The sequence below is a fragment of the Xylocopa sonorina genome, chromosome 3, assembly GCF_050948175.1.
Source record: "Xylocopa sonorina isolate GNS202 chromosome 3, iyXylSono1_principal, whole genome shotgun sequence".
NCBI classification, from domain to species: Eukaryota; Metazoa; Arthropoda; class Insecta; order Hymenoptera; family Apidae; genus Xylocopa; species Xylocopa sonorina.
The window spans coordinates 4,874,383-4,893,279 of NC_135195.1; the positions used below are offsets into that span (position 1 = coordinate 4,874,383).

At 39.4% G+C, this 18,897-nt stretch overlaps 1 protein-coding gene across 4 annotated transcripts; it reads right to left on the reverse strand.

Moving 5' to 3' along the window:
• Positions 1–633: 633 nt before the first annotated feature.
• On the reverse strand, positions 634–18,871 carry Ald1 (fructose-bisphosphate aldolase). 4 transcript variants are annotated; one of them, XM_076893103.1, is made up of 6 exons: positions 18,712–18,871; positions 4,225–4,434; positions 3,699–4,142; positions 2,892–3,245; positions 2,017–2,149; positions 634–1,837 (listed from the first exon to the last, which is right to left on the reverse strand). In XM_076893103.1, exons 2-5 carry the CDS (start codon positions 4,429–4,431, stop codon positions 2,054–2,056), a joined length of 1,101 nt encoding a protein of 366 aa, XP_076749218.1. In that variant the 5' UTR covers positions 4,432–4,434; positions 18,712–18,871; the 3' UTR covers positions 634–1,837; positions 2,017–2,053. The 4 variants fall into 4 exon arrangements, with proteins under 4 accessions (XP_076749218.1, XP_076749220.1, XP_076749219.1 ...); XM_076893105.1 differs by lacking the exon at positions 18,712–18,871 and adding an exon at positions 9,626–9,854; XM_076893104.1 differs by lacking the exon at positions 18,712–18,871 and adding an exon at positions 6,201–6,351.
• Between the last annotated feature and the right edge of the window lie 26 nt (positions 18,872–18,897).

Genomic DNA, 18,897 nt, shown 5'->3' on the forward strand with positions numbered 1-18,897 from the left:
TTCGGAAATACTGGATTCTGAATGCAAAGCCATTCTTTTATATTATATTGTCACTATGCTCGTTACTTTATCCGCCAGAATGTCTGGCCACATTATTTTGGGCAAATCACGGATTTACTTTTTAACATTGCGAATGATTAATCGCGGTTTGCATTAGAGTTGCGTACAAATGTTAATCACGGTTATTTCTCTAGTGTTGCGATACAAAAGATCGCGTTTTGAAAGCAGTGTTACGGTCGTAATAAATAAAATACCCAAGATACGATGGAAATATGCGCATAAGTTGATAAAATAAAATTCCCTTCCGCTTACTTAATTAATGTTGCGAATTATAAAGAAGGCCCTGCTGATTTTGACAGGCAATTTTCGCGATATTTTTGCTCATTTCTTCTTGATTGATTCATAAGTGGAGATATGATCTTACACTTAGAGTTACCTACGTAGCTGGAAAAGCTACATTGCACTATGGTGGCATTGCACCTAAGTAGATCATTTATACTAGTGTTTACTAGTGTTGCGTATTTAAATTCTGGTGCATAAGTTACAATATTTATATATTAGAAATGAAATAAGGAAAGGATCTTATTAGCCAGTGTTGAAAATTTCGATTTTAAATAAGAAAGACACGCTGAATACCCTCCACAGTGTATTTGGTGTGACCTAGATTACAATGAAAATATTAGATATAACATCGATGTACGAGATACTTTTCAATACGTTACTTAAATATCTATATAAGATACACATATTGTATAAGTAGATGACATAATATTACGACTTCATAATATTCGACTCATTCACTAACAAACAACATTTAATATGTATTTTTACTTTGTTTTTTATATCTTTTTTTTGTTTTTTCTTTTATACACGTAGAATATCATAACGACATTGACAATATATATAATATATATATATATCTGCTTTTTATCGTAGTGTTACAGAATATAATAACGCGTGCGTAATTCGAATGTCACGAAATCTGTTCACGATCCAAGTGAAGTATCTCTATCGTCGCATGTTTACCTGTCAGATATTACCCGATTCAAAACCGCGTTCGTACGCAAACGACCACGTTCCCCCGCGAACTGTCCTCGGACCTACGGAGTCTCCCTGAAGACTCAGCGGCCATTTTGGGACGAACAGCACCGCGATGTAAGATGCGTTATTCTCCGTCGCGTCGCGTAATCTTAGAGACAACGAATACAGGAGGCGAGGATACAAGTGAGGGAAAAAGGACTCGTAGGAGGTCAGAATAGAAAGTGTAAAAGCAGAGAAAACAGTGGCGATCGATCGCGGCTCGCACGTTTAAAAACACGACGATGAGCGACGGGAGTCGATCGTGGTCAACTGCGTCGAATAAGCATTCGCGTCATCTACGTTCGATCCGATCTCGAAACACGAACGTGATCCTCGGCTTCTGCGGATTAAAACGTGTGCCATTTAAAATTCGAATTCGATTTAAAATCACGCGGAAATGTATTAAGCGTCGCGAACAAGTTAAAATTTAATTGATTCGATCCTCGATTCCGTTCAATATATTCGTTTACGAGTAAAAACTGAAACTGCGCAGGGTGGGCGCAACGATCGTTTCATGTTTCGAGCATTTCGAGATTATTTCTTCATTCGTTGTCCATCCTCACTGTCGATGCTAATGTTTCCATGCCGACAACGATGATCGACGTTGACGATGTTCGACGGACGAGCTAATTGTCTAACATTTATCGATGGTCCAGCAACTAATTTAATACGCGTGGTTCGCAACGAAAAGCGCGGCATTGCCAGCAGCTCCCGCTACACCACCAGCGTATTTGCCCAGTGCCGATTCGCTGTTGGCCTACAAACATAGAAATGCACATCAAACATACGTCTTGATATTAATAATATAATATTAATAACATTAAAAATTATGTTAAGCACATGGTAGATAATTAAATACATACAGATTAGCAGAATTTGGACAGAAAATATGTACAAGTAAAAGAAAGAAACGCGAAACTAGTCTACGATACTTACTATGGAAACATGATTCATAGAAAGAAAAGAAAGGAGTTTAGTAGGCATGAGATGTCACGTAGAGAGAAGTATTAGCAGCTTTGCTAACAACGCTGCCAGCTACGTATTTGCCTTGGGAGGCCACACTGTTTGCCTAAACAAGCACACGTAGGGTACACACATGCAAAAAACAAATAAGTAAGAAAGAAAAGTAGAGATTAAGTAAAGTAACCACAGCTAGACCTAATTGGTCCAAGTGATACAAAGAGTAGAGGCTCAAGAATGATAGTAAAATGTTAAGACTACTTTTACATTTGTATGATTATATAAAAGTATAACAGATATTTACAACTGTGCAAAAATTAATAGAGATAAGCTTTTAGATACAAAGAGTAAGGAGAGAAAGTAATATATAGAACAGAACAGAAAAAAGAAAACAGTTTGATTAGGCACAGTAAAGAAACAGAGAATTAATGTTCTATGCACATAGATTAAAAAATAAATATTTTAGTAACCACGGCTGTTACTACTCGACATGTTTCTATAAATAAGTGTTCACTAAAAATGTTATTTTTAATGAATTAACCGACATTGCAGTCAACTTCTTCAGAGAACAAATCAGTTCAAATACAAATCAGCTAAATTTTCGAATAATAACAACCGTGTATACTCGGGCCATAGAAGCCCAAAGTTCTTCACGTTTAAGTAAAATTATGCACACAAAATTACAAAAAGAAAGAGAAACACAGTCAAACAAATATAAAATAGATTAGTTAAAACAATTAAAAGAAGAAACACTATTCTATCAGTATCACAGAGAGCATCTTATTATATTAAGAGAAAAATGCTTAGAGAGTTGTAAGACGTAAAAGAAAACCTGAAGCTGGCAAAGTTACCTTAGCCCTCTTGATAAGTTCCTGCTGGCCAGCAGCGACTTGTTCCTTCTTGCCGCCCCATGCGCGGAGAACGGAAGCCTGAAGAGCACGGCCGTAGCTGAAGGTCAGTGCCCAAGGTTTGTTGGCAGGGAACTTGTTGATGGCGTCCAAGTTCACGGATGCCTCCTCCTCCGACTGTCCACCGCTAAGGAAGGTGATTCCTGGCACCGCGGGTGGCACGGTGCGCAACAAAGCGGTCACCGTGGCACCTGCGATCTCCTGGGGTGTCGCCCTCTTCGGGCAGCTCTGTCCAGGTGTTACCATGTTCGGTTTCAGAAGCGTTCCCTCGAGGTACACGTGATGGTCAGCCAATGCCTAAAAATAGGATGCAATCAAGTGTTAACTCTTACGTTTCCTCTACATTATTTACTAAATAAACTTAAACTGTACATAAACATTCGCACAAAAAAGAAGAATCATAAGGAGTTGGACACCTCGCTACAATTCTCGTGAAAATTATCAGAAATCTATAAAAATTCTATTAGAAATGGGAAGCAATTTCGTATTGGAGAATAGAAATCCATTTGCAGCAAAAACAGTTCTAGTACGACCCACGCAACAGATATCAAAGTACAAAGGAATCCAATACCGCTCCGATAGGACCTGGCCTTATGACATTTACCTCCGCTTTCAATAATTTCAAAGTTACAGACCACTCCAATTACACAAAAGGCTCTATACCCGGTTACTCGCGCGTCGAATAAATAACGGAACAAAGAGTCTAATATCCTATCTCGGAACAGAATCGATATGCAAATTTCACGTCACCTTGTACACGGCAGCTAGAACCTCCTCTGTGACCTGTTGGCAGCGAGCAAGATCATGATCTCCGTCGGGCAAGATTTCCGGTTCAACGATCGGCACGATTCTAGCGCTCTGGCAGATGGAAGCGTAACGAGCCAACACATTCGCGTTCTCCAAGATGGCCAGCTTGCTGGGGGTGTCTTTCTTGATCTTCAACACACACCTCCACTTGGCGAACTGGCATCCGTCCTTCTTGTACTGGATGCAACGAGCCTGAAGATCGTCGAGGCCCTGGGTGGTGCATTCGTCGTTGGTGCCAAACAAGGGCACGACACCCTTGTCGACCTTGATACCAGGCAGAATGCCACGTTGCTTCAGCAACTCTACGAACGGCGTTCCATCTTCAGCCTTTTGGTACAGAGTCTCGTGGAACAGGATGACACCAGAGATGTGCTGACCGATAACATCCTTTAAGAAGAATAAGAAGGGGTTGTTAGAAAGGAATGTCTGCTGATTTATATAGTCAGTCGTTATCCACGTTTTTTTATACCTTAGCCGCGGTGAAAAGCAGCTGTCTGTAAGCTCTGCGGTTGTCCTCGGTGTTCTCAACGTTGATGTCCTTAAGACGTTTGCCGATTGTCGCCGTCGATTCGTCAGCGGCAAGAATTCCCTTTCCGGGTGCCACAATCTGCTGGGCGATGCTCCTCAATTCTTCTTTCAGCTCAGGTTCGAGCGTGTCGTACTTTTCTGCGACCATTTTCTACGGAAGAATGTTTGAAAATCTTTTTATATTCCATTTACAAGTCGCAATTTTAAATAAATAAACAGTTGATATATTCATTAGCCTATTAATAAAGAGAGCAGATTCTCCAGGTCAGAGTACGACAAAATTGCATTTGAAGTTACGTTTCGGAAAAAAAATTCTCAACGACACACGTGATACAAATCATAACGTGCATGGTAACGCGCGTCTGATTCACCACAGATTCATACTACTTCCTCATAAGTATTTACTAGATTCGTAACCATTTCACTTAAAAACAAAACGCAATTGTGACGTCCTTTACTTTCGTCTTATTTAAATATATAGAATCTACCACTAAAATTTTGCGTATATAGTTCACAAAAATATATCTAGCCACTGGCAATTACTTTTCAACTAACCGTGTCCTAGACCAAATAGATACGCATTGTAGATACGTGGTGTTGCAACATATTGCATCAAAGATGCCAAGTTAATAATAATAATATCCGCAATTTATTAATGTATACTTCCAACCTACATTCAGCGCATCGATTTCAAATACGATATTAAATTATATAAATCGAAAGAAACGTGATACAAGAATACGTATTGGAAAATATTGCGCAACATCTAAAGCACATACGTAATCCTTTCGCAAAGGCACGTTATTTATTGGATCCGCGAGGGAGTCTGGTAGAATTTCAAGTGCAAAGACCCTGCTGGAGAGCCTTCGTCTCTTCTGAAACGAGCCTCTCGACGCGTCGCAGGCATTGTGCACATGAAATATCAAATGTCCGCTAAGGCTTCCGCCGCGTAATTGAATTTCACAGAGCCCCATCAACGTCAATATTTCATAAAAAGAAAATGTTAGTTTGACCCATTTCTCTCCCTTTATTCGTCCCACCACTTTGACATCGAACCGACTGCCCGGTATACTTGTAACTAACACGAGGCGAGGGTCGTCGCTGTACCATACACCGTTTATGGTTGTACACCAATGTACACCAGTTATATTAAGCCACCAAGGAACCTATCGCGCGAGCAACTTGGCTCACCTTCGAACCTAATCGAGCAAGTTCAGAATTGCGAATAAATAATTTCCTATATTCGAAACAGTTCGAACTAAATTGAGCAGTGAAACGCATATCTTGGAACGAATTAGGAAACACTCTTGGTCTACTTCATCCCCTAGAGAAATTGTACAATAATTTACTAAATGATCGATTACTTATTTCTCGCAGATGAAATTTAGAATCGCGAACAATTAATTGTGTAACTCGATAAATTTCGTAACAAATGATGAAAATATCGCGTCCATTAGTTCTACAAAAGCAGCGTAATTACTAAAATAAATGACAACGTCGAAACTTTGATTACAATTCGAAACTCTTATCGCCCCGCTGTAGTTTGAACAATTAAAGCGCTAATTGCTTTCGTTTTAATTGCAACGAACTCGTGGTTAATGCGTCAGAACGGTACACGTGAACACGACAATTACAGAAACGCGTAACATTTCTAAAGACTTCTATTCCTCGAAACGAGGCTGACCAACGAACCGTATGCATCACGCCCTTTATGTCACCCCTCCCTTAATTAAAGCCATCTGAAAACGTTGTACGCGGCACGAGTTACGTACACCGCCCTCCATTTCCGTACCATTTCCGAGGATACTTTATTCAACGCGAAAATGTTGTTTAACAATAAAGAAAAACGAAGTATCTCCTGGAAAACTTCAGCTACACAATTTACCCGGTATTAGGAGTGGTACGAGAGTACTTTACCCAGGCACGAGCTTTCACGAAGATAAATATCCGCGAGGTGGAACTTTTCCAATCACCGACGGGAGCTTAATCACCGTGTGTCCAATACTCTTGCGCAGCAACAACAGCGGGAAACATCCCGCGTACCGTGTCTTCATCGGTTTTACCCCGCGAGATACTCGAAATGGCCCCCACCGGGGGCGTCATTTATCTCGCTGATGAGTAACGCGCGGTGCATTAATCTTTATCCCGCAGATACCGTCCGTGGAATAAATTCGCGGGGACAGGCGAGTGGAAAAGTTGCGTGGAATGTCGCGAAGCACAGGGTGCGCATGGGTGCTTGTCGATAAACGGGGCTTAACTCGAGGTAAGCCTCTTGATAAGTTCGCGACTTTATGGTAGCCCGACAGGCGAGGCACCGGCGTAAAAGGCTTAGCGTGATGCACGCCCAAGGCGGAATTATTGGCTCCGCGTTCGAGCATCCACTGAAAAATGATTATCGATTGATAGAGCCGGTAAAGCGTGACCGACTTTCTTTTTTAATTCGTCTCGAAAGCTCCTACGTTGCATAATTGTCGCCGCTGCAAGAACCGATCGGGGTGGACCACGGACACGTGATCTATCGTATCGAAATGGAAGGGATTTTTATAAGTCGTTATATGAATTTTTTAAGCTTTAACATGAAAAAGAACCAAAGCTTAAGTTTGTAAATATTATATAGAAGGTTTGAAAGCAACGATTTTGTGGCCAGATTAAGTATTTCTTATAGACAGTGATAGTTGTGGAAATGTTTAAAAACAGTAAAAAGATCCGTTCGTTTAATTGGGTTCGTTAAAGAGGTCAGTAAAAAATGATAACACGCTCTTTAGGGGCTTAACATATCAAAATTAAAGCACGATGTCACGGCAGCAGATATACCGGTATTAAAAATTATGTAAAGAGATAAGCCCTGCAAAGCGGTAGAAGTATATCTCTGGTATTATCATAAATTAACTCTTTGCTGCTTCGAATAAATAGAATTAAATACATGTTTATTCTGAAATGTATTATATAACAAGTACTTAAATTAACTAAGTTACTAAGATTTCGTACATTTTATACAAATATTCCATGCCACAACATTTTGCATTTGCAAAGCAATTACGTTATCGTACAAAGTGTCCAGCTTTAGGTGCAGCGAACCAAAAAGGGGTACGAATTTTGTGGAATAAAATGGAGCGAAAATCAAAAGTAATGAAATTGCGTTTGAGACTTCATTTTCCGGAAACCAACTTTAGAATTCCCTAGCGTACACGTGCAAGGGTAAGAGTCTATAAGCCAATGGCATACCTACGTGAAGAGGCCATATGGGATTTCGTCACACGTTTCACTATTTTATAGACTTTTACCATTAGTTTCAACGTCAGTTTTCTGAAAACCAACGTCTCAAAGTCGACTTTGTTACTTTTCATTTTTGCCTCACTTTTATTTCTAGAATCACCCCTTTCATTGTGACTTATCTATCTGTAATTGTATATTGTGTACACCTATCTTTCGTTAAAAAGTTCACGAAAAAACGTACTTATTTTTATGCGCGTTAAGACTGCGAATGTTCGAAGCGTGCAACCCCCTTTTATGCAATATTGCCTAACGACACGAAACAAATCACCCATGTCACTCTTTGAATGAAAAGACGAAGACAAAAACTTGGAAACGATCTTGCTTGTCACGGTCATATTTCGTCCACGCAACTACGGAAATAACAACCCGTTTTTTCCCCCCAATTCGAACCAGAACGTTCTTATTGCGCAGCACGCGCACCCCAAACGTTGTAACAACGTAGATGATGCAGAGGGGAGTCAGAAGATCGATAAAACGGCTACAATGAAAGTTTCCATTCAACAGCTGCCGTAAACAAGTGGCGCGTCGTGCGTGCATGTAGCCTGTAAATTATCATAATGGCATTACAATCTCAATTAACAGGAAAACAAAATTATTGACATCGCGAGTCGATTTCCCGCCCCCGCTGCAAGAACCTGCAACACAATACTCCATCAACAATATTATAAGAACAAATGAAAGGTAAAAGAGAAAAGACGAGGAATCGTGAACTGCTTGGCTGCAAGATTCGATCTGCGACGCTTTGGTCCACCAAGTTATGTTTTAATTATTATTCATATCATGCGACGCAGAATACCACTTCTTGGTGACAGAACAAGGAATGTCCATCCACGGTTGTGCATAGTAACGCAATGCAAATTTGCAATACTCGGAGGTAGTGCGAGTGGGTAGAATGAGGGTGGCTTGTTTCGTTCCACTCGAGAGTAGGCATTGTTTAGTTCCAAGCTAAACGAAGGGTGGATGTTCATTGTTTGTAACCAGTACACCAAACACTTCTAATGTACCAACTGATACCAATAAATTGCTTCATATGTTTTGTACAAAAGATGTATCCTGCGTAAATAAAAGATACTCCATTGAATCAAATCGTCAGAAAAATAGACATTACCATCTTTCTTCTCTCGGATATAAAAATGAAATCGTGCCATTGGAAGGAACGAGCCTAGGGTCGAATGAAAATGAAATCGAATAAGAACGGTCTTTCTAACTGGTACCGTGGACCGGAGGCAGCTGAGAATATTTAAACGCCGTTTCTACGGTCGACCTTCCCCGCGTATAAAAGAGGCCCTCCTTTCAGAAGAAAGAGATCCGGTTCCGTTTGGTCAATTAGTTTTCTAAAAGATCGCGGTGCGTGAAGTTTCGAGGCAAAAAAGAAAAAGGGTGGAAGAAAGAGAGACGCAGATCGCGCGGGTTAGGAAATTAAAATCGATAAAACGGTATACAACGGTCCAACACCAGACTCGTTCTCTCTCTCTCTCTCTCTCTCTCTCTCTCTCTCTCTTTCACTCTCTCTCAGCTTGCTACCCTTTACCTCTTTCGAGCATCTTCGTCTCGAATGAAAAGCGGCCGGCCTGAAGCCGCCAGCCATAAAGCATCGACGCAATACCGTTCTCGAGGTACAATAACGCCAATAATGGGCAGCCTCTCGTGCTAGGACGCTGGAAATTGCGATAACGATAATGACTTACTAAATTGATATACCGGCACTAATGGTACTCCACGACAACGTGTCGGGCGCGAACAACGAAGAATCGCGCGATGCAACAACCGCATCGTCCCGCGATATCGCTATTGCTCATCGACGCTACGTGGATATAAAGAATTTCGAAAAACTTCCGTTGTTAGGAATTTAATTAGCTGATAAGAACGAAACAAGGTGGACAGATAATTGCGTACAATGCAATTTCGTAGTACTTATGCGAGCACAATTGTTTTCTATTAAACAATAAAAAAAGGAATGGATACTACGAGGCAAATAATATGAAGCTTGCTCATCGCTGCATACAAGGTCTAAATACGTTTCGATTAGAGGTAGAAAGGTTCGCGATCAATTTCTATCTGCTTACCTTTCATACGAGACACAGATCCCGTCCCAGGTCCTGTTCAGATCGGGTAAACAAATCTTCGGATCTCACGACTTGCGTATTACGATCACACGTATGTACAACGATAATAAAATGTAATGTAACGGCGATAATAATAATAATAATAGAAATGATAATAATAACGACAATAATACGTTCTCTTTGGTGTTCAGCTGATTAGCTAGATACCGGTTCGATGCCTCTTTCCCTTTTCACCCTTTCCTCCTTTTCGCACGCTCCTCGAATAGCTGCTGTACACCTTAAATACCACCGAATATACCGATACGAGAGATAGAGAGGTAAAAGTGACCGAGAAGACAAAAGTAAACCGATGGTCGCGACGCAACGTTCACGGGTAAACGGTAACGTCGCTGCTCCGCCGTTGGGCCCCGCCGAGAAGGACCCCGTTACCCTTTTCGACTACATCTTTGCGACTCGACAGAGTGGAAACCGACGTCGGGGCGCGTGTCCCGTGCGAGCACGAGACGACGACTGGCTTTATTCGCCCCGTCGAAGAGGCGGCAGGGGTACCTGGCTGCAGTGCAGTGTCGTAACTGCAAAACAGGGGGGTAGGTTGCTACACTCGCCCTCTCTCTCCCTCCTTCTCAACCCTGGTTCAACCACTTCCATCCCTCCACTGTATCTCTCCTCTTCCCACGCGTATACAACCCTCCGTCCTTCTTTCACCCGCGCCCATTCCTATGCTCTCTCTCGCCAATCCTCTCCCTTGAACCTCCCTCCGCTAGCATTGTCTTGCCCACGCTAAATAACCCGTCCTTGTTCGTCTACCATCGACGCGACCCTCCCGTCCCCGTTCACCCCAGCAACACCTTCCCTCGTTCCACCGTTCTGCTCTCGATCGCTGCATCTCCCTCGGATCCAACCCCCAGCCGATACGTTCCCGCTCTGGACCACGGTATGCCGCCCATACACCACGGAACGAGGGAGTGGGCTAGCCGCAATGCAGCACGCGCAGACGTTCTCGAGGCTACGCCTGTATTATCCCCCTGCGCACCCTGAATCCGTGACCTGAGACACCGGCATCGGCACACAGGATGTACGCGGGACCTGTGCCCACCCCAGCTCACCTTTCCCTCGCCAAGGTAGACGTTCCACCGACCTTCGTTGACGCGACGGTTCGGTTGCAGGGGATGCAAAATGCGCGATCTTCGCGAAGAATTTTACATCCGACTACGATCCAGATGGATCCAAAATGGATACGCTTATATACCGATCTTGTGTGGAATTTTTGTTGCTTTATTAACAACGAATGTTAATGTCTAGTCACAGATAAAATTTCAGAAAGAAAAAGATAATTTAAATGATTTTTGTATATACGAATACTGACGAATGCGGATAAAGTTCGCGATCTTTTCCAATAGTCATTGGAGCGATAAAGGGGATGAAAAAACTGCTCGACTACGTTACGAACCCGAACGTGACGAGGTTCGAGATCCAACCCCTAAAAAAATTCTCTTCTCCGAAAATTCCTCGAACGTTCTGAACCTCATTGAATTCTCCTCCACGTATCTGTATACTTTTCGCAAAAAATATCATCTCCGGCAGCGGAGATACGAAAGGGTTCGCTCCCATCGCGACCCCTCGCCATTTACACTTCCCAGCAATCTCCGATCGTCGACGCGATTACGTAAATTCTAGCGAAAACGAATTTCGCAAGATCGATCGTGCGATCGACTGTTGCAATTTGCACGATTGAGTCCCCGCCAATTTCGTAGCTAGCCGCTGAACGAGCGGGGAACGCGCTTATTTTAATTAGCTAGGGAGATCAAGGTTTAACGAAATCGTCCACGAATTAACGGACTTTATAAATAATCCAAAGGGTTCCCGCACGGCGTGGGCGTAAGGTATGTTTAGATAGCTCGTTAGCCGAACGGCGGTACATGTATATAGCAGCTAAGGGGTAGTTGGAAGCGTTAATAGAAGCTGTAGCGAGTCAGTGCGTAATTTGAAGCCAGATACAGCCCCGTTCAAAACTATTCGAAAATATTACTTAGCAATATTTATTGCCAAATTCTGTTAAACACACATGTGCAAATATATACGTATTTAGTGTACCAAATTGTATAATACAGTTAGAAAAATTTGCTAGAAATGATTAAAAGCAGCCTTTAATTCCAAGTACAAACTACTTTTATTATGATAACCAACAGATGAGTAATGATATAGATATCGCGGAAGCTATCCATATGATATAGCGTGTGTATATATACATATGATACCGAGAAAATAAATTCAGGAACTAATATACCTAGAAATACACGTCGGCACTCGAAGTGTTAAGATTGTAAACAGAGGTAATCGCGAATTAAATCGAGAAACTTTCTGTTATCGGAATTCCCGATCCGGCGGGAAGTACGGGGAACAATTGGCGTGACAAAACGCTTTCAAGCCCCGCGCACGAGTTTCTTTCCTCGGTTTCTGCCCCTCGGAGGGGTATCTGAACGGTGGAAACGTGGGAAACGAGTCGCCTTTTATTTCAGAAAGCATTTACGACTCCCCGCACGGCACGCGAAAAGCCCCTGAAGAATGCATGGAAATGAAAGTCACGCTCCGGGAGAAATATGGCGGAGGGCCGTGTAGGTGAAAGCTTTTTGACCGCGTAAATGATAAAGAAGCCACTGGATACCCGGACACCGGGGAGGCTTGAAAATTTCACGGCACCGGAAATGAATTTCTACCGTCTAAGTCGACGGTCGGAGAACCACGTACTTAAGTGGATCATACGTTCTCGGAATTTATCGAATTAAATTTCAGATCATCCTTTACGGTTTTCCTTGCGAAAGTTTTGTACATCTCGAATAACCACAACTTTATTCAAAATTCATAAAACACTTGCTTAACGTCTTAATATTGAAGAATACAAATTTTATACATAAAATACAAGGAAACAGTGGCACGGCTGCTATTTATATAATTAAACTATTCTTCTTTATGAAACTATACTTTTACAAATTATTTGTAAAAAATAGTATGTGAGATATCGTGTGTGTGAGATATATTGCATAAACGTTTAAGCAATTGTATTATACAATCTGATACTTTTGGTTTTGCTAGAATTTGGCAACCAACGCTATTTCATAGTAATAGTTTATCTTTTGTGATGAAAATTTATTCGAATGCATGAAATTATAGACTTTTATATTAAGTAGAAATTAGAGCTTTTCGTCAGTAAGAACTTATGATGCATTTGTACTTATTATAGTAAAAAATCCATTTTGGTACATATGTATTACAAGTAAAACGGAGTTAGGGACCCAGATGTTAACACACATTATGCAATCGCGTACATTTATAGATATACCAGTCCGTGTATTTATATGTTTCTATGCAATAACTATAATAATTTATTGTATTTGCATAAATTCATGACGTTCGTTACATTATGATATTCTCCAAGCACGAGTGATTTATTATCCATTATATAATGTTGCTTTGATTTAAAATAACCGTACGTTGCTATTATTGTTAATATTATTCTGACGTCCAGATACGAATAACTACCGAAACGATTTCAACGGGCACAATATTTTGACGGTACGTGACAGCGACGCAGTTCATGCTTAAAATGCATGTCGTTACCTCACACTTGGCATAAGCGGGTAGATTGGAACCATTGAAATGATCGTTCTCGAAATTTCCATAGCACAAAATAAAGTAAACACTTTATTGTCCTATCGCGAACAGTGAACAATTCCAATGAGATAACACAAATATCGTTATCGAATACATTTCGTTAAAGAATATTAATTACGATGGCGGTGTTTTTTACCAACTTTTTATCGAATCGTACTTCAAGCGGCAATTTCTTTAATCTCTGATATTGGATAAAATGTCGTCATTAGCAGACTATGTTAAAATGATGTAATTCAATATTATGCAAAATATTATCACGTACTGTGATGAATAAATTGAAATGGAGATGAAATTCACAGGAGATGAATACATCATGGAGATGAACACATTTTTGTGTAAAGAATTGCACTCTATTATTTTCTAGAATATGCGTTTGACGTCTCCACAATGGAGCCTTTTTGGATATTAATAAATATAAGTGAAATCTGAATGTTGCATCTGATAAAAATTGTGTGTAAATAGCAGATTGCAAGTGAAACTTTCAACCATCGACGTTCAGACGTTTGAACAATCCTCGACGCGATACATATATCTAGAAGTCTCATGTCACGACCCTGGTGGGCACCAAAAATAACATCGGAATTGGATCAACGTTGAAAAACAATTCGCAATCTTTCTAGTCGAGAGTCCAGAATTATTGGTCGAGTCAGAGCAAGCGATATCTTTATGAACGTCACGTGGAAAGTTTCAAAAGTGAACGGACGTGATAAAAGTAGCAACTTTTCTTTCTTATAATTCACTAAATCACTGCCACATGTTCTCAGAGAGATAGTTTTAGTTTCAGACTTGATTCACGCGCACCTTCGAATATTATCAAAAATAAAATACGGAAATTTTTCAATCTAAACTTTCAAAGTTAAACTAACAACTTCCTATCTTTCCGATTTAAAACCCGACATCTTTTCAACCGTAAAATGATTGAAATTCGGAAACTGAAAGCTAAAAAAGCTGAAAATTTCAAGTTTCAAATAAAAGTTCCTAATATTTTACTCGGAAAATTAAGTGTAGCCGTTACTTGTTCTTGATGATAAAAAAGATGTAATAAAACAAAGCTACCAGTCACTTGACCTAGAGTTTGTTCTTTATTTAACATTTTCTTTACACGTAACACGTAACGAATGGATAATATAAATTCCGCGCGTCGAATCGGTCTTCGAAATAAACGCGACGATACATCGGCAATTTTATTGCATGTCACCGAAAACCGCGATATTAAAATTCTTCCACGTTCGCTAAATTCGTTGCAAACCTACCGCTACATAGTACTTTCCACATTTCCGTGTGATCGCGGTTCAACGATAATATAATTTTCGCAATCGCATGTAAATACCGTACTTTGCGTTATCGCGGCACAGCTTGATAAGGCTGTTTGGTAAGAAAATAGCGGCGAATCTGTCGGAAACACGCAATCTTGTTAGTCGATAAAAAATGCCCCTCGTGTACCACTATTATGTTATCAATCGCGATTCATTGACCCGTATCTTGACGTCTAGGCCACCTTGGCTATCTTGTAGACAAGCAGCCACAATAGAGCCGTAGGATTTCATTAAAACCGATTTACGAGTCGCGATAGAACTTGGCCATGTAAAGGCGTGTCCTCGCGTCTAAAATAAATTTGTCGAGATCGATAAGTTCGTTAATTAGCTTTGTTCGATTACGCGCGAGATGATCCACCAGAAATAGAATATCTGTATAATAATCTTGGCCGTTCGTGCGAGGATAAAAGTACTCGGCATAGAAATTGATTTCACAAGGTTTCTAAGTGTTTTATTTGAAGCGATTTCTTTCTCTTGACATATGAGTTCAGAAACAGTCACAAAATAAAGCAATATATGTTTTTAATTAAATAAGTCCTCGATTCTAAGTTGAATAGTTACTTTAATAATTTAAAAATTTTTTCGAAGTATCTATGAAACAATTATACATTTTTTTAGTAATTCCAGATTGGTAATCATTACATTCCAAAGACTGATCTTTGAAATATTCAAATTTACTTATAACAGGAAAAACTCGTTTATTTTTTAATCTCTGCAGGAAACTCATACTTTGTTACGTAACATCAATTTCTATGCAAATGTGCATGCATAAAAATGTAAATATGCAAGGTATATCGTAAAAAATAAAGACTATCCTCTCTACGGAACATTTAAGAAAGACACGCAGCTGTTGCGATAACAATAAACTAAATACGTGTCTGTTGGTTTATTGATTAAAGATACACGTTCGTCAGAATACTGATAAAGACGCTATTATGTCAATTCAATGCAATGAAACAATCCTGTGTCGTACAATCTATCGTAACTAAAATATGGAAATTCGAAACGTTTCCGCGGTTTTAAAAGAAATTTATGCGTCTAAGCGGTATCCTCTAATCCCAGCCACTAAGGAAGTCATCTGCGCAACAACTCTAACTTGTCGGCGGGCGGTCAATAACGCTAGCATAAATTTGCTGCGGTTAATCGGTAACGGGTAAGGGTGCACGCCTGCGCGACACGTCCACTCTGTCTAACCCGTGTCATTTAAAAAGAGGTGAACATCACCAAGGAACGCACCTAGCGGAGATTCTCAGTGTTACTCCGCGATCGTCCTTGCGCGCAGTACAGTTCGTACACTACGCTCTTCCTACGTTATTCGAATTTAACTGACATTACTCTGATAACGGATAATTACTTAGCAGACGTTAGAACAAGAGAGAAAGGGAATAACTGAAAAATCTACATCTTGATCTGTGATGAGGTTAATTGAACGATGACATCAGAGTGCGCCGATGTAACGCGTTGGTCGAACACGATCATGGCTTATTTGACACGTGATGTTCACTAGCGTTGTGCAGTGCCCGGTAATCTTAAATCATTTCATTTTTACAGCTCTGATATTGAGAGTTGATAACCGAGAGCGATAATTAAAAATGGGATTTAGATTTGGAGGAAATTAATCCTTTCTCGCGTCACTTTGCAAATAAGTTCTACGTTAGATATTGGTCTATATGCGTTGGAGAAGATGTAGATAACATCTGATATTCTACAATTTTTTTGCCAAGAGATATAAAATATAATTAATGTATAATAAAGGATTATCGTATCGCGATATCGTTGGCTATATATATTTTATTGGGGGGGATTTGCACTATCTTCTTATTTCATCTTTTTTCCTCTGACTTACGTGCGCGATCAATTGTAGTGAATTAACATTTAATAAAACTGTCTGATTGCAAATAATTAAATTGTCTAAATCAAAGTATGAGATAAAAAAATAAAGCAAAGCAGTGAACATTGACAAATGCTATGAGAATACGGTAGATGCTTTATTCGTCGGAATAAAACAATAACAGTCGTCACAATTAATGTTCTCTTTAATATAATTCACATGCGTTGCAAAATAACTTCAGTTACAGATTGTTAGTACAGTGATTTTTATACACGTACAGGTAACTTATATAATATTTAATATATATATATATCATTTTTCTACAACGATATAATATAGCTAATAAATATTATACAAAATTCGTTGTAGTAATTAAAATATTATTCTTTATATATTCATAACAAAAATAATAAATAGTTTGCTATGAATACTCAATAATTACTAGGAACAATTGACAAAAGAATCAGTGCGAAAGTTGTAAGCAATTGCAAAGCGAAAGTTAGCTCTCAATTATCATTCACGCTATAACAACCTATATTAATTAAATACAATTTGCTATCAATTTGTATATGAAGTTATAGAAACCCCATAAGCAAGAACTAGTAGATGTATTTTCTTAAGAGAAATTCAGATAAATATTTAACAACAAACTAAACTATATAAAATCTATTTTTCAAACGGATCATTTGAAATTTGAATGCACGATGATGACTTCCGTTTTCGTTACGGACAAAACTCGATACAGGAGGGCGCCAAGAGCGTGTGTAAAACTGGACGTCGGAACTGGTAATTCGCCAAAGCTTTCTTCGCATTTATGAGACGAAGGAATGTATGATGAAACACTCGTGAAAATGCTAACATGTACAAATCCAGCTGCAATCGTATGCGTGGACAGTGAACTTAACTAGCTGTTCACGTGCGCCATTACTAATATTTCTTTGAACACGCGACACTGCTATCTGTCACGATAATCTGACATTTAAACACATGTAGACGGTCACATGGTGTGGCTATAATTCTTACACTGAATTGCATAAGTTTTTGCTACTATTGGTACCACGTCCGTAAACAACTGATCTAATTTCATCTAACCTAGCATCGGTGATCATGAAATCGATTATATTCAATGAAATAACCAAATTAGATCGTCATTGAGGAGTAATGAAAATAGACGTCGAAAAGCAGTTGTGAAAAATTAGACGCAATTCGTATGTGACACGTGCTATTTTATTTATACGAGTTCTTTTTATAAGCATCATGTTATATTGCGTGACAAAGTGTTACTAATGACATACGAGTGTGTTAAATAAATAAATTACATACAGTCGTACGTATGAAAGTCGAAGTTTTATGACTTGAAAGTAACAGACAATTTGTGAGCAACTTTCTAACTCGAGCGTTCCTTTCAGTACTTGTGGACAATATCGTATGGAAACATGTAGAAATTACAGAAATATAAAAATATTTCTACTGTTACGAGCGATATACGGTTTAGGTTATCGGTTAGAGGTTATACTGATAACTTTTATATCGAGAATGTATACCATAAATATTCCGATAATTAAACACTAAGATTAAATTATGCATAGATAGAATATTTTCAAATATAAATTTAACATTTCTCATATATTGCCCTCAGAAGTAAAGGTACACAACAGGTGATACGTGTTTCTGGATGTTCGTTTGGAGTCGTGTATCCGTGTCACGTGACAAAATTATTATTAGACACGTAAATTCTTCCGGTTTAAACGTAGCAATTCTTCCTAAAAATATTCAATTTTCAATCCGTATAAATATTTTAATGAAAATAATATTCTCATTTCATACGGGCTCTGAATTTAAGAATATTGGTAATAGTTGAAACATAACTCCGAACAAATTGAAAGCTTCCACGTAAAAGTTAAGAGATACCGGTCAATCGTTATAATTTTTTGCATTTATATCTTACAAAATATGAACTTTGACCATGCCTGTGTATGCCATTGTACGTACAATATAAAAACGCGGAGCTTAAAGACTAGTATACGAAATAAGAAACGTCGAGCAATGCCGTTAATTGTAAACGCACACTATTTCAGAATACAAAGAGTATGATTGGGTGTCGACCAAATGTCAGTCAAGGTCGAATCTCGTTGTAGGTCAAACACCCATTTTCTCATTGATTTCACACTGTGAAACAATCGATGAAATTCATAGAGACGCGTGGTACTTTCCGTTTTGAGTTCCACCGAACTATCCATTCAAGAACAAGCACAAACGTAACTTACCTAATATCGATGAGACAATTCTTGATTCAAAACGCGTATCTATGCACGTTGTACTGTCCGCTGGTTCGGAAGCAACTGACGTGAGCCTAGGGTATTCGTTGGTTTCAAAGTCTGAACAAGTATTACATCGGCGCATGCGCATTCCCTTTAATCGCAGATGTTCTCAACTTTCGCCTGACCGACTGA